At 39.7% G+C, this 16,458-nt stretch overlaps 1 protein-coding gene across 1 annotated transcript in view; it reads left to right on the forward strand.

Moving 5' to 3' along the window:
- Window positions 1-16,458, forward strand: part of LRRC1 (leucine rich repeat containing 1) — a 129,725-nt gene that overhangs the window by 44,132 nt on the left and 69,135 nt on the right. The window contains exon 2 of the mRNA XM_003789653.2: window positions 4,119-4,236. Coding sequence (XP_003789701.1) covers window positions 4,119-4,236 — 118 coding nt within the window. The remainder of the gene's footprint in view (window positions 1-4,118; window positions 4,237-16,458) is intronic.

A 16,458-nucleotide genomic window follows, 5' to 3' on the forward strand; every position in this document is an offset into this window, starting at 1 on the left:
AAACACATTGATGTATTATGAAACTGTCAGACGCTTTGAACAATTGGCATAAGCTCAATTATTCAAATATGTGACTCTTTTGAATAGCTTTTGTGCTAGTGAATGCTTTAGTACAACCAATATAAAGAAATTTCAATGTCTTTCTTAAGAAACTAAATCTCAACTGTATGATTAAAGAAATCCAAAGGATTAGTTCTCCTCTTGAGCACTTTCTTCATTATCACGTAGAGCTAATTAGAAGCGTTCATTTGCTGATATTCATAGTTTATTTAGAAATATCTTGTCTTTTTTATATAAAAAATTTTAAAAAGTCATTCATGCATTATTCCGGTCACCTAATGTAACTGCTTTCCCCCCATGTTCCCTTCCTGTCAGTCCTCAGGCACACATGACTTTTAACGTAGTGTACTTGGAATTTTGTTTTCTTTTTTAGTTATACTTGCATTGTAAATCTTTCCCAAGTTCAATAGTCTTTATAATATTGGCTTTTGTTTGTTTGTTTTTTTTAAAGATAGAGTCTCACTCTTTCCCCTGGGTTGGCATGCAGTGGCATAATTATAGCTCATTGCAACCACAAAACTCCTGGGCTTGGTGATCCTCCCACCCCAGCCTCCTAAGTATATTGCCAGGACTAACATGCTTTCCACCATATCCGGCTGATTTTTTTCTTTATTATTATTATTATTATTATTATTTTTTGTAGAGAGAAGGTCTCTTTGTGTTGCCCAGGCTGATCTTCAACTTCTGGCCTCCAATGATTCTCCTGCCTTAGCCTCTTCCAGTGCTGGGATTGTAGGCGTGAGCCACCACACCTGACCATCATATCTATTCTTCTTGTTTGTATAATACCGAATTATTTAAAAACATGCAATTGTTTCCCTTATTTGAAATGTACATTTTCTAGTTTTTCTTTTTTACTGATAATAATGGAAACATACGTTTGTGAATTACTTACAGTTAGAAGAACAGAAGCCCAGAAGTATGTCAGTGGATTTGAAAACTTTTTTCTATATATTGACCAATTGCTGTCCAAAAGGAATTTTTGTATGAATATATATATGTGCAATCCCTTTTACCAGTGAAAAATATAAAGACTATTAAATGTTAGCATCCTACGGAATTAATGTTTGGAGCAACCTGTGATTTTAGGAGAGATTTTTTCCTTTGTAAATTCAGTTTCTGTAGTTAGCAAAGTAGAGGATGTAAACAGTTTAAAAAATGTAATGAGCTATGTAGTGTGTCAGTGAAGAACAATAGCTTCTTGCCTTCTCTGTTAGAGTTTCTTCCTTTTGAGAACCCCAGCTCGTGGCTATTCCAGCCAATAGCCTTCTTATTGATAAACGGCTTGCTTTTACAGCTTGATCCCCTCCCCCTACTTTATAGTTATCTATTGATTTTCCTTTTATGGAAGATGATATTTTAGCTCTTATAGTTTCTTCTCTATTTCTCAGTATTGACATAACATAAATTTGGTTTTATCAATCTAGATATTATGACTATTTATAATCAAATCTTATATATTCTTTTACTTTGCATTATATATTTCCTGGAATTAATCACACTTTTCCTTTTTGCCTGCTTTGTTTTCTCTATTCCTGTTTCTAATTTATCACCAAACATTATGACAGAGGTGTAAGTCTGCTCTTGATACTCCCAAACATACCAGATAATCCCTCAGATATGTTTTTATTTATGTTTTTCAAAACGTCCTTTTGGGAGCCTTTGCATTTTGTTCCAGGGTAGACAGGTTGCTCTTAGGGGCCAGATGTTCACTTGGCATCTCGGAATTCCTTTCATGATTTTATCCTAAAGATTTCCTTTGTTTTTCTCTGTTCTGTTGATTTTTCTATTTCCATGGACATCAAATCTTTTTTCTTTTAAATTTACTTCCACATTTCAACGGATTCTGTTGTTTTTTTTTTCTTAAGACTGAGTCTTACTTTGTCACCCTCGGTAGAGTGCTGTGGCATCATAGCTCACAGCAACCTCAAACTCTTGTGTTCAAGTGATCTCTTGCCTCAGCCTCCTGAGTAGCTGGGACTGCAGGTGCCCACCACCATGCCCAGTTATTTTTCAGGATGGGAGACAGGGTCTCGATCTTGCTCAGACTGGTCTTGAACTCCTGAGCTCAGGCAATCCACCTGCCCCTGGCCTCCCAGAGTGCTAGGATTACAGGCGTGAGCCGCTGTACCCAGACATTACAATAGATTCTTGAGAAAAGTGCAAGGAAGATAAACTTTTTGAGACCATGCATGAGTGGAAATGTTTTTGTTCTGTGATCATACTTTATTGATAGTTTGGCTGGGTATGTAATTTTAGGTTGGGAATAATGATGTCTGGCAGTGTTGAAGGCATTGTTTCATTGCCTTACTTTCAGTGTTACTGTTGAGTCCCCTGTCATTTTGATGCTCAGTTCTTTGTTATGACCTTTTCCCTTTATTTCCCCAATCTCTGGAACCTTTAGAATTCATTTATGGAGTTCTGACATTTTGTAATATTCCTGGGTATGGGTTTTCTTCCATTCCTTTTATTGGTCACATGGTGGAGCTTTTCAAACCAGAAAAACATGTCCTGCAGTTTCCTGTGTGTGCTCTCTTTTCTGCCTTTGAACTCTAAGATCTTAGAGTACCTTTGTGAACTGATCCCTTAATTTTCTTGTTTTTTTTCTCCCATTTCCCATTTCGTCTTTTTATTCTGCTTTCTGAGAAATTTAATCAACTTTATTTCTCACTTCTTTTATGACATTCTTTTGTTGATGCTATAATATTTTTAAATTTCTAACTGGTTATTTCTAACTTATTAATTTTTTGTGGCATCATGCCACTTCATCTTCTCTGAGGATATTAATTGTGTTTTTTATTTGGTGATTTTTTTTCCCTGTTCCTTGCATCATGTTTGTTTCCTCTAAGGCAGTGGTTCTCAACCTGTGGGTCGCAGCATTAGGAAGGTTGAGAACTACTGCTCTAAGGGATGTGTGTATGTGCACATGCTCTTTCTTGGATGTTATGAGCTTTTCTCAAGTGTCCAGAGATCCAGGCACTGGAAGTGAGATGGACATGTGTAGAAGCGCCACGTGTGTTGGGGAGGCTCAGAACCTGGAGTCTATAGATCTGTGCAAGCAAGGGTGGGCTCTCACTGATGAGGTTTCTGACTCAGTTCCTGCCTTTAGTAGGACACCTTCCCCCTGCCCTCAGCTGTGCTTAGCTGTGCTCGCAGTCAGCTCTTCTAGAGAGAAAATTTTTAGGCTCCTGCCTCATTCTGAGTATAGAGAAGAGAATATGAGGATGTAACTGTTCTTTATATAAATTTCTAACCAGTTCTCCTTCTTTCAGAGGTGCCTAGACTTAATTTCTTATTGGCTGCTTATCCCACAGCTTAAATTTCAGCTTTGTTTTGATTCTTTTATTAGTTCCCATTTGCTCATCTGTTGTCTAGCTTCCAGGATTTTGTTACTTTTCTAGTTTGCTTTTCATCCTCTATCATTTACAGTTGTCTTCATGAGTTTATTTCAGTTTTTTAATATTTATGTCCATCTTTGTATAAATTCCTGAAGTATCCTTTTAGCACACTTTCAAATGATTGTGGGGGGAATCTATGTGCTTGGTCTGCCCTGTTTGAAGGAAGTGTTCAGTGCAGACCCCTTTTAGGTTGGCCAAAAGTATATTTTATAACTGCACAGATTTGTGGGATTTTTATATATTTTTATGATATATAATAGTTCCTTTTAGAAATGTCTTTTAGAAATATTTAGTTTCAATTTTCACAAGTGCTTAATATTGAAGATTTAACAACAATTTTCATAAGTAGAAGGTGTGACTATTTACTGGGTAGCTTAAAGGAATGACTGCTAGTCTCATTAAGTTGACCATTAATTCGTAGAATGTCTTTATTTTGAAATAATTTTAGGTTGATAGGAAGTTACAAAAAATCATACTGAGTTCTGTGCACCCAGTTTTTATCCCAGTTGTAACATCTTCACATGCCGATAGCATACTGTCAAAATCTGGAAACTGACAGGGCACATTCTTTTAAAACACATTGTTTCAAATTTTGTATTAGCCAAAAAGTTTACAGTTTAAACATATATAAAATCTGTGTGAAACTATTTTGTCTTTCAGCAATTTTTCCAGCTAGTCAAGTTACGAAAGCTTGGACTTAGTGATAATGAAATTCAGCGGCTCCCTCCGGAAATAGCAAACTTCATGCAGCTGGTGGAACTTGACGTGTCTCGAAATGGTAAGAAGATTCCACTTGGGGTGTCTGTCTTACTCTTCTGAATCTGGGAGCATTTTTAGTAAATAACAGCTGGATAAATGTTATTGGAGAGGCTTTTCCTGATAGTCATGGGAAAGCTATGGATTTGGGGGTGAAACTAATGCCATTTTTAAAAGATCAGTCAATGTCTAGATACTTAACCCAAACCAAACCAAACAAAAAAACTTCATACCACAATTTTTAGAAGACTTTCTGAAAGTAAATTCTGATTCCTAGAGTTAGAGAGTTGACTAGAGAATCATTTAACCTGGCCTGCTCATTTTAGAATATGACATTGAGGGCTGGCAGCGTGGTTATTTGTTCAGTGCTTGGGCGAGGGGTCATCTGCCCTGTGGAAGGGTTGGCGTCTCTTGTCTGTGGCTCAGTTGGTTGTTCTGTTCTTCTTGCTCTGCTTGCAATTTAGGCATCTTCTATTATTTTAATGACATGCGTCTATAATTAGGCTGGTGATGGTTTTGTCCACTTCAGTTTGTGTAGTGTTTGTGAGTTTATTTTGATTTCTAGATTCCATGATCACACTGATTTCTTTTTATTGAATATTTTAATAGGGTATCTTGTTGGTATCCTTATAGGACATCCAAATACCTTTCACTTTCAGACAGCTTGGCTTAACCTTGAGTTTTATACCTCTTACAACTCTCCCTGAGTGTGTTGGTACTGTTACTTTTTATAGCATATTTAATTTATTAGGTTAAAGTGACAGTTCCCACTTTAGTCCTGTCTAGTGATAAAATTCAGTTCCTTTAAAGACTCGGCAGAATTTCCCTAGGATAGGCCCAAATATATTCTGGATTATTGATAGGATAATTCTTTTATTTCTCTCTATTACATACCTGTTTTATGTTTTGCTCTTGCTTCCTACAAACATCTGTAAGTTTCTTCTCAATAAACTTTAGGTCAGTATATTCAGCCTGACAGCTTCACTGAAACCCCAGGTCCTAGACAGAATATTCTTTTGTGGATCATTGTTGCAACACAGCAGCAATAAGCTGTACTTGACTGAAAACATGGTCAAAAAAAGTGATTCCCTCTTCCTTCTCAACTTTTAACAGCTTTTAAATTGCTGTCATCTAGCACATCCCATAAATCAGAAACTGTCTTTTGGCCGATCCGTATTATGTTCTTGATATAGTTGTCTACCTTTATTTTTCAAGAAAATTATTTCTTAACCTTGAAGGTACTGGAAAAAGTGAAGGTACTTTTTTTTTTTGCTTGTTTTAGAGTGTTGTCTTTGGTTATGGGGAACCCAGATCTGTTTAGGTAAAGTGGGTTTGAAAGCTGGGAGCAGAACTGACATTTGAAAGCATTGGCACCAGGCTTGTGTTTGACACCGGCTTGGGGGTTTCGTGGCGTCTTCTGTTTGTGAGTGCTCCATTCTTCCCTCCTTACTGACCCGTGTTCTTAGAACTGGTTTATGGTGGCTTCTCTGTATGCACATTTTTGACTTTTACCCCAGCCATAGCATTATCCTGCCAGTGACAAATTTCCTGTCTCTTTTCTTTTCTTTTTTCTTTCTTCCTCCCTTCCTCCCTTCTTCCCTTCCTTTCCCATCTTTTCCCTTCCTTCCTCCTTCCTCCCTCCCCCTTCCTTCCTTCCTTCCCCTCCCTCCCTTCCTTCCCCTTCTTTCCTTCATCGTACTCTATCACCCAGGCTAGAGTGCAGTGGGCTCCACTTATCTCAGAGCAACCTCAAACTCTTTGACTCAAGCAATACTTCTGCGGCAGCCTCCTCAGTAGCTGCGACTATAGGTGCCTGCCACCTTGCACAGCTAATTTTTCTATTTTTAGTAGAGATGGAGTCTGGCTTTTGCTCAGGCTGGTCTCAAACTCCTGCCTTCAACTGATCTGCCCACCTCAGCCTCCCAGAGTGCAAGGATTATCAGCATGAGCTGTGCCTGGCCTCCACTGACAAATTTCTAAGTGAGGAATGGTTGGCCCAGCTTGTCTTTTCATGCCAACTATTACGTCTTATTAAGATGTAGGCTTCAGGTCACTGACCACCCAGGAGGTGGTGGTAGGCAGTACAAAGCATGGCCTAAACCCTCTGCACATAAGTTGCAGATAAACTACTTCCCTTACACCGAGTGTGGGGCCTGGCCTGGCCAGAATTACCTCTACAGTGGTTCTCTACAGGAGGTGTTTTCATACATGATTGAAATGGCTAGCTTGTCTTAGTGTTTATCTCAGTTATAAAGAATGAGTATCTGTTAACTGTGCAAGGAGGCAGTGACTTTGTAAAATGGTCAATGAAATCACAAAATATGCAGAAATAAAATGGCAATTTTGGAACTGGCATTAGAAAGGTAAAATAAGCAGAGGTCCGGAAATACTAATACTTGGGAAAGCAGTATTGGCTTCAGCTATTTGGAAAAAGGGAAAACAGAGCTTGAGAGTCCTCAGTCCTCTTAGTAACTCGAACGGGATGCTCTGGGGAAAGTAAGTGTGGTCACTGGCTGGTTCTATGAGTTCCTACACAAGCTGTCTCTTTTTAAACATTCACAGCTAGAAGGGCCCCATCCCTCTTCCCGTGTGTCTGTTTTTACTTTTCAGCATGTTGGTAAAAGAAGTTTTCACTGAAGTCAGTGTTAGGATACAAAAATGTCTCGGCTCCTGGCAATACCTACCCTGCTCTTCTTTCTCTTTCCTCCTTTTCAGCCTTCCCTTCTGCAGGTTTTGTGAAGCATCCTGTAGATCTTTACCCTCTTAGCCGGCTGTTTAAGAAATGAAAGACGAGCAGTAAACCATCCCCGTCCCCTATTGGTGGAGCCTGTCTCTGGCTCAGTAGCAGAAGGAGTGTGTTGGGTGGGGAGGAATGGCGGGGAAGACACAGTGGAGGGTAGTGGCTTCAGGGCTCTCTTTGATGTTGTTTTAAAAAAACACACAACAACTACATAGATGACAAGAGCAGAAGAAGGTCACTGTTTACTATAACCAACAGGAGCGGAGGTTTGGGCCATTTCCAGGCCAGGCAGATTTCACTGTGCTTCCTCTCTCATTTTTTTGGCAGATAAAATCCCACTAATGTGAATTTCCTAGGCAGCTGAGGTAAATAGAAGTCACAGAGCCTGCAGCTGGAGAGGCAGTGTGAGGACCCGCCTTTGTGGAGGTGCAGGGCTGGTGCCGGGAGGCCTGTCTGGGCCTCTGGTCTTTGAGGTTGCCCACTCTGATCAGTGGCTGTTCCTTTGGGTCCCTGCCCAACCCTTTGGGTTGTAGCAGGGTTATAAGCTGGGATGGCCACTGTCAGGATAGGAACTTCGCTGGCTTCCTCAGTTCTTGATTTTCCAAAACTCATTGCTTTAACCTTGGAGGAGGAAGGGTAGGGTGTTTGGTACTAGGTCACTCAAGTCTGTCTGGTTAATGCTTGAACATGCAAGGATTTTGTTAAAATTCAGATTCCGTGGCAGTTGGTCTGGAGTGTGTCTTGAGAGTCTGCATTGCTAAGCTTCCCCAAGGGGTTGCCAGCCCTGCCAGTCTACTGACCACACACCGAGAAGCAGGATTTAGATGTCACCACCCACAGCCTCCTGCTAGCTTTCCTGCAGCAATTTCATGTGGAAGGAGAGAGATCTTCAGGCTATTCCTGGTTAGACAGTAGGATGCTAAAGCTGACAGCCCAAGGTTACTTTAATTCTAGGAGCAAAATTAGACCTTTCCTGATGTTTCCCTGTTCAAGTGAGGAAAAAAGGATATGTTTTGTGTTTCTCTCCAACAAAGTTGTTAAATGAGGAGAGAAGTTTTTACAGGCTTATCTTCTTGCCCAGCAAGAACTGCCAAGACTGAAATACTAAGTTTTGTGGATTTGTTTTCTGGTATTTCAGGCACAAAGTCAAGGGATTGTATGCTGTGTTAGCAAAGAGAAGAGTGAGTTTTGGGAGAGAGACGGCTGCACTTATGGATTATCTAGGTTGTGAGGATATCTTCTGAGGTACAAGTAGAGAGGTTTGGCAGGAGCACAGTACTCGTGGTTTCATCTCCAGAATGGATGGGCTTGGCAGAGGGGACCCTGGGTCAGAGCCATGGCTCTGCCACTGGCACTTGATCGGCTGTGGACAGGCCCCTTTTGACACTGACAGGCCTCGTGTTGAAAGTGAGTGGGACAAGGTTTTGCTTTCTTTGCAAGCCCAAGGAGATTTGAGAGTGACACACTTCTTATGTCATAAGTTGTTGGGTTATTCTTTCTTTTTGAACAGGCAATTGGTTAAAATATATGTGGGGAAAAGAGGAACTAGGAGTTTTCACTCAGCATAGGTTAAATGTGCATTGGAGTAACAAAATTGCTTCAATTAAGCTGCTAAGATTTTTCTACAAAAAGCATTTGGGCTTAGAAATAAGTTCTTAAGCAGTTTTATGTGGTGAAATGCATATTCTTCAGTGCCTGGACATTACATCTGTTAGAGGAAGATTACCTCTGATTATGTGAGAGGAGGTATTACCCCATAGTAGGATCTCACTATCCAAGAATCTAGGGCAGACTTTCTTAATGCATTGTGAATCCTGCCCCAAGGGTTAGTAATTTGGATTTTATAGTCTATGCTATAATTTGACTTGCATCACAGTACTCTGTCATTATCTATTTAGTTCAGTTTTCCCCAAAGCATAAGGCATACACCATCAGCACTGCTAGAGACGATTGTAAGTAGTACATGTATTGCAAAACATCGGTTTTAATATTGATTTAGGGTGAAAAATCCCCCCCCCTCAATTTTATCCTTTTTGGATTGCTTCTGTAAAATTTGAGAACACTGTATTATATAGATGTTATATTTCTCTTTTTGATCTAGTGATAATAGCTTTGAATTCATGTTAGTGATTTAAAACAATTTGCTTCCTTTAAAAATAATTCTTATTTAAGAAGTCAGTTTAAAAGAATGAGGCAAATAATAAAGACTAGAGGGGCTATACCACTATGGCAAAAATTGTGAAGGTGGCTGGCCTAGGGATGGTGGAATTAAGGAAGCACTGATTAGTACTAGCATACCATGCTAAAGAAATCATGAGTTTATTTCTCTTATGGGTAAATAAGACCACGTATAGTAAGAACATGGCCAGAGACTGCATGCCTTCACTAATCATTTTGTATACTTGAGTTGAAAGTAAGGTAGTTTTTGTAAAAATCATTACCAGCACCAAGACAACATTTCAGACTATGTGGACTTAATGCACGGGTTGTTTGTCTTCTGTCCAACCATGGGATACTGATCAATGTCTGTGGTCTTTAGCTGTGGTTTTGTTGAATGAAGTCTAAAACCTAACTTGAAGCCTGCTGAAATGATAGCATCAAATCTTGGTGCTTCTGAGTAAGCCCTGAAAAAAGCCCTTTTTGGCAAGCAATAAATCTAGTATGCCTAAAAGCCTTAATTAGTTATGAACTATTAGCTTTTTTATTTTTTGTAATAACTACATACACTCACACGAGAAGTGTGGCAGATACCAGGTTTCACCCATGCAGACTGCAGACTTGCCACAGTCAAGCCGTTGTTCTCCTTGCTTGCTACCTAACTTGGGCCCAAGTTTAGCACTCTGTTTAGCAAACTTCCCCAGTAGCTGGACTTACTATTTTCCAGTAGGAGAGTTTCCTTGTCCCTGTCCCTGTTCACATATTACAGGAGACATCCAGCAAAGGGAAGTGCACCACTGCTCACTCTACTGTATGGTTGGACAGGTGGATTAAAATATTCAACCCAGACCTTACTTTCTCTCCTTGGAAAGTCTTCTGCTTTCCTGTCATGAGCCTTCTCTCTGTCCTTTTACCTTCTCTTTTATCAAGGAAGGAAAAAAATGTAATCGCCTTCTATTCACATATTTTTTATTTATTTTTTTGAGACAGAGTCTCACAATGTTGCTCTCAGTAGGGTGCTATGGCGTCACAGCTCACAGAAACCTCAAACTCATGGGCTTAAGAGATCTCTTGCCTCAGCCTCCTGAGTAGCTTGGGCTACAGGCACCCTTCACAATGCCTGGCTATTTTTGTTGTTGTTGTTGTAGTTGTCATTGTTGTTTAGCAGGTCTGGACCGGGTTCGAACCCACCAGCCCTGGTGCACGTGGCCAGCACCCTAACCACCAAGTTATGGGCGCTGAGCCTTATTCACACCTTAAATTCCAGATTATAGTAGTTATTTTTAAAGTGGAAGAAGAAAGGAATTGGGCTTCTGTCATGTTTCTAATCGCCTGTCCATTCTTTAAAGAGTTTAAATGAACATTAATTAAAATGTGAAAATGTACAGAAACCATTTTAGACACTGAAGAAACTGTGATGAATTTTATAAATGAGCATATTTTACACTTTTTTCTTGCTTTTTCTTGTCACTAGTCCTTTTTCGGTCCACCTAGGAAGGTCTTTCTGGGCTGCCTATTTTCCCCCTGCTTTGCCAGAATGTTGGTCTGAGAGAGAAAACTGTAGCCCTTTGCTTACAGTTACTCTCTTTATTCTGTTAATATGGTTAATAGTCCATTATCAGAAAAGTTGAAACTGTGGTAATTTGGTTGTAGGTTCATGTAACTTCCTCTTTTTTTTTTTTTTCTTTGATGTTAGCAGTTCTGTGATAGATATCAGTTTGAGAGCAGTACCTCTAAATATATTTTTTAGGTTAACAGACTCTTCATTCAGTTATGGGTTCTCTAAATGTCATGTCTGTTGCAAGTAACTTCTCTCTATCCTTCGTTAACTCAGTTCATCCACTCACTCTGTACATGCTATGCTTTCTGTTAGATCCTGAATTTTCCAAAAGTATGAAGAATTTACACCTGACAGGCCAAGTTGTGGAAGCAAAAATAATTGCAGTGTTTTGTCCTGAAATAAAATTAAACCCCAAATATGGGATGACAATTTCTGCTCATATTTTAATGTGGTAGTATCTCTGGATGTTTGGTTGATGGTGTCTAGCTCTAAAAGTGATTGAAGAAGGAGCAGCCACATTGCTTGCTTCATCTTGATTTTGAGGTCACCTGTTTTGTCATGTGAATCTGGCGTGAGCCAAGTGGTGCTGAGCCTTCAGGCAACTAAAGGCTGGATGACATCTTTTTGTCAGGATGGTGACAGCAACATGCTCCCATCACTGCAAACAGTGCTCTCTGCTTATTAAGCTAAAAAAGGCAAATCTTGGAAAGGGACTGGGGGGCCCAGAGGGAAAGAAGAGCAGTAATAGGAACTACAATTTGAGGGTTAAATATAAAAGTCATCTTACATTTAAATTAGGTGTATCAGGGTTGAATAAGTCCTCAATCTAATAAAATATATCTGCTTAAAGTCAGTAATGAAAATGATTTTGGATTCTCTTTAGTTTGTAAAAGCCTTTGCTCTCAGTTAACTACAGCTCATGATAATAATAATCATGATTTTTTACTTCAACACTAATTGAGCACCTGTTAAGTGTAAGACTCTGTGCTAAATTCTTCTGTCCCTTAAGGATGTAAATCTGCAGACAAAATAGACAAATGTAAGGAACTAAACATTAATCACTGTTATACTGTGGTAGAAACAAAGTGCTCAGGACACAGACAGGTAGGGGTCAGTAATTGATTCAGTAGGAGACGTTAGTAGCAATTGATTTGAAAGAGACTTGAAAGGAGAATAGGACATTTTTGCTTTGATGTTGAAATCAGGAAGTCTTTAATAATTCTCATCTGTTTAGTTGCAGATTTGGAGTCAGTTTGTGGATTTTTCAGCTGGGTTGTCATTTGTTAGGAATCTATGTCAAATGTTTGTTGTAGCTTTATGGTGTCAACAGTATCATTAAAAATGCAAATATCTCAGTGCTTTTCTGTTAACTATTTGCTGAAAATTTTGAGATTCATCAAAAATCAAAGAAGCACCCAGTACATAAAAATAGCTAAACTAAAATTGTGAATTATTGTAGGATTCTTTCTCTTTTGACTATATTTCTGACTACTGTGTTGCAAAGAGTTTGCTCTGCCAGGTGAAATGTAAGCTCTGTGCATTAGTTAGCATAGACTAATTATTGATAAATCTCAGTGATTCAACACAATGAGGAATTTTATTACGGCTCAATTTTCAGGTTTGTGTGTGTGTGTTGGCAGGAAAATCAGTATGGGGAGATAGGTGGCAATAGGCTCCATACAGTCATTCAGGGATCCAGGGGTCTTTCTTTCATGTTATATCTTCATTCAACTAGTGGCTGCCAAGGTCTTTGTGAGAGGGGAAGGTTGTGTGTGGGGGTAAAGATCTTTAATTTTTTTTTTTTTTTTTTTACAGTTTTTGGCTGGGACTGGGTTTGAACCTGCCACCTTCAGCATATGGGACCAGTGCCCTACTCCTTTGAGCCATAGGTGCCGCCCAAGATCTTTAATTTTTAATCTTATTATTTTAGAGACAGGGTCTTTGTTGCTCAGGCTGGAGTACAGTGGCACAATCATAGCTCACTGCAGTCTTGAACTCCTGGGATCAAGCAATTCTTCTGCTTCAGTTTCCTGAGTATCTGGGACTATAGGTGCCTGCCACTGTGTCTAGCTAATTTTTCTTATGTTTTTTGTAGAAATGAGGTCTCACTGTGCTGCCCAGACTGGTCTCAAACTCTTAACTTCAAGGCATCCTCCCACCTTCGCCTTCCAAGTCAGTGGGATTAAACGTGTGAGCCTCTGTGTCTGGCTCCTGAATTTTTAATAACTACATACTTTAAAATATGTTTTAAAAACTAGAGGTTTGTATTTGAGGAGTTCTTGAAACACTTGTTGTTGGTAATATGGGATCATGAGAATTTTTTGAGCCAAGGATCAGTCACTACCTTGGACAAGGTACTTAACCTGTCTGTGGCTCAGTTTCTTCGTTTGTATAATGAAGATTATAATAGCACCAACTTATTATAGAAGAGTGTTTTGACTCTTAGACTATATGTAAAGTGCTTAGAACAGTGCCTTGTAGAGAATAAACACTCAGTGTTAGCTGCTATTATTAATCTTACCTATCATTCTGAATCAATAAGATCTGAACTAGGACTATGCAGGGTGGGGTTGAGGACGCAAGCAGGTCTGCGGGATAGAGCAAGATGGCTGGGGTTTGTGCTCAAGATGATGTCTAGCCACAGTGTACCACAAGCCAGGCATTGTGTAGCTTCATCACATGTGTCGTTTTATCCAACCCACATACCATCCTGTGAGTTATGGGTATTAGCATCTCAGGATGACTGGTGAGGAAATTGAGGCTTGGAGAAGCTGAACAGTGCCCCAAATCATACTCCTACTTAGGAGTGGAGCCAAGATAAGGAACCTAAGATGAATGGTACTTTTCATTATTTTTGGAGCATATTGAAGGTAATAAAGGCATTTATATTCTGAGACAAAGGTTGTAGACAATGTTTGCACTAGGTATCCTCTGAATCAGAGTTGAAAAGTGGAAAAATTCACTCTAAAACATTTAAACTTGCAAAAAACTACATAGTGAATGAATTCACTACCTGTAGAAATGGCCCACTTTAAGAGTCTTAGTCTATTCCATCTGCCATTACAAAATATCTGAGATTACGAAACTTATAAACTACTGAATGTATTGCTTAGAGTTTTGGAGGCTGGGAAGTCCAAGGTCAAGGCACTGGCAGATTCAGTGTCTGGAGAGGACTTGTTCTCTGCTTCAAGGACAGCACTTTGTTGCTGGGTTCTCACATGATGGAATGGGCAAGGGAGTCACTGGAACTTCCTTCATAAGGTCACTAATCCCATATATGAGGTTGGAGTCCTCGTGACTTAGTCACTTACCAAAGGTTCCACCTCTTAGTGCTGTTGAATTGGGTATTAGGTTTGAACACATGAATTTTGGGAGTTACTGACATTCAAGCCATACCTGGTAGTTTGTATTATATCTTTTACGGCTTATGACGGGATATCAATCAATAAAGGTATCAGGACTTTTTTGCAAAGGTCTGACATAACACTTCCAAGGTAGGTTTTTGGTGTGTTGGCAAAAGATCGGTATGTTGCCAGAAATGTTGAATCAGGAAGAACAAAAACTAAGAACGTATGGAGTTTTAGAGATAGATAACGTGAAATGTCTCAGGTGCCCTGGATACAGGTATACCTCTTTCCTGTGGAGATGACTTTGTCCATCTCTGATTGCTGATGGCTAAGATCATCCCATGTTATTTTCTCAGGGTGAGGAGACTCACTGAGCACTGTGATACAGAGCACTTACTTCTCTGATTTAGCCACTGAGGAGAGGTTGATACACTGACATGTTGACATCAGCATCTTGTTCCATTGGCATTCACATTAATCGCTCAGTTGCATGAAAAAGTTGTCAAGTGACAACTTTTCTGGGCAAACTGTCACTGATCTGGCAACTGGTTGACTGACCTGGTTAGTCACCAGGTTTCATCTCACTGGTGCTGTACTGCCTGAAGCTCTGCTTTAAGCAGCCAGTAAGTTTCCCTCTTTGAAGTTATTTTTGGCAACACAGAGTAGCATTAATTCATCAGGCTTCCTTTTTTTTTTTTAACTTGCTATAGATGAGGTGACTTACATTTGACCTGTCCCTGAGAAGACTCAGAAGAGCGCCTTGAGAAGGGCAGAGAAATGAATTATTAAGATCATTTATTTTCTGGTTGGGTTTTTGAAGTATGTGTTCATTGTTGAGAATTAACAATAGTGAGAGAAGAAGAAATTGTTGAAAAGCAAAGAAGACTGTGTGAATCTTTCTCATCAACATGTTTATTGGGTCCCTACTATGTACCAAGTATGCGGCTAAGTATATCATATATATCATTTTATTTAATCCTGAAACCATCTCCAGGAAATAAGCTTGCATCTTCTTTTTACACATGAGAAAATGGAGTTTTAGGTTAAAAACTTTGTCTTTGCTTGTGTGACTTGTGTGTAGAAGAAGTTTTATTTGTTGGTCTTGTTTGTTGAACTCTAAAATAATAATTCTGTCTCCTCAGTTCAAAAATTAAAGTCCTACTACTGAGAAATAATAGTAACGATGATCTTTTTTGTATTTTATTTATATTTTTTCCCTTTTCATTATCTGTTTTACAAAACTGGGACCAGTCAACAAATAGATATTTATGTTTTGGTTTTATTCACTTAACATAGATTATAAACATTTCCTGCTATTGTTTGCACTTCTTAAACACTTTAGTTTTTTTACAAAGGCGCATTAATCAATAACTCTTGCCTTATCATCTTTCTAGAGAAAATATGGACAGATCTGTAACTATAACACCAACAGGAAGTGATAGGTTTCAAAGGTAAGGTTGGTGACTTGATCGCTGACAAGACAGGGGAATTTCCAGAAGGTTGTGATAAGTTAAAAGCCAGCCAGACAGAGTGAAGAAAGAGGTGAGTAAGCAGTTCAGAAGTCTCTACCTGACTTAGGATTCTTGTGTTGAAATAAGTGAGGGAGGTGCACTTACCCCCTAGGGCCATATAGCTGCAGAGGTGTGCAGGGAAAGAATGTGGGCAGAAAGAAGCAGGCCGGGCATGAACTGCAGCTCGTTTTAAGGTCCTCTGAAGCAATCAGTTCTATATTTACCTAACATATTTTGTTTGTGAAAGTGCTTGGTGAAAGTGCCCTGTACATTAACAGTTGATGTCTTAAAGTATTTAACCTGTTGTTCAACCTTTGTTTGATGTTGTCACAGGATGTTAAATAATAGGCTTTCCATTCAGCAAGGCTGATGAGTGCTGGGTTAAGATGAACAAGTGGGTCTGAGCAAATTAGACAAAACTGAGAGGACTGAATGCCGAAAACTTAACAGACCTCCAACCGGAACAGTAGCCCAGAGCCAGGGGGTGAGGGGAGCCCAGGTAATAGCGGGGGGGCGGGGGGGGCTGAGGGAGGCTGAGATCTCTGTTTAGAGGCCTCAGCTGAGTCAACAGGGCCCCGAGTGAGTCATTGGTGTTCTCGCTTCTCCATCTAACACAGAATGTGCTGCTCCTCTGTGGTTTGCCTGTGTACCCGGATGGGGACTGATGGGACACGGCGTGAAAAGGACCCGTGCCAGTTTGAAGTTGAGTCAAATGCCATAGGAATATACTTTATCGCAATTACAGGGAGCACCTTAGCTTTAGGAAGTGTCCCTCCCCCATACCCCTCCTGAAATCCTCAATCTGTTGATTGGTTTGGAAGCTTTGCATGTTGGTGGTTGAAAGAAAAGATAACTATGTTTGTTCTCCCCCAGATTGGGGCCTCTCCCTTGGGCTCTTGTCACAGTTGGGCCAGCCTTTAGCTCTGAC

This window comes from Otolemur garnettii, unplaced genomic scaffold, assembly GCF_000181295.1.
Source record: "Otolemur garnettii isolate 467f Iridium unplaced genomic scaffold, OtoGar3 scaffold00035, whole genome shotgun sequence".
NCBI classification, from domain to species: Eukaryota; Metazoa; Chordata; class Mammalia; order Primates; family Galagidae; genus Otolemur; species Otolemur garnettii.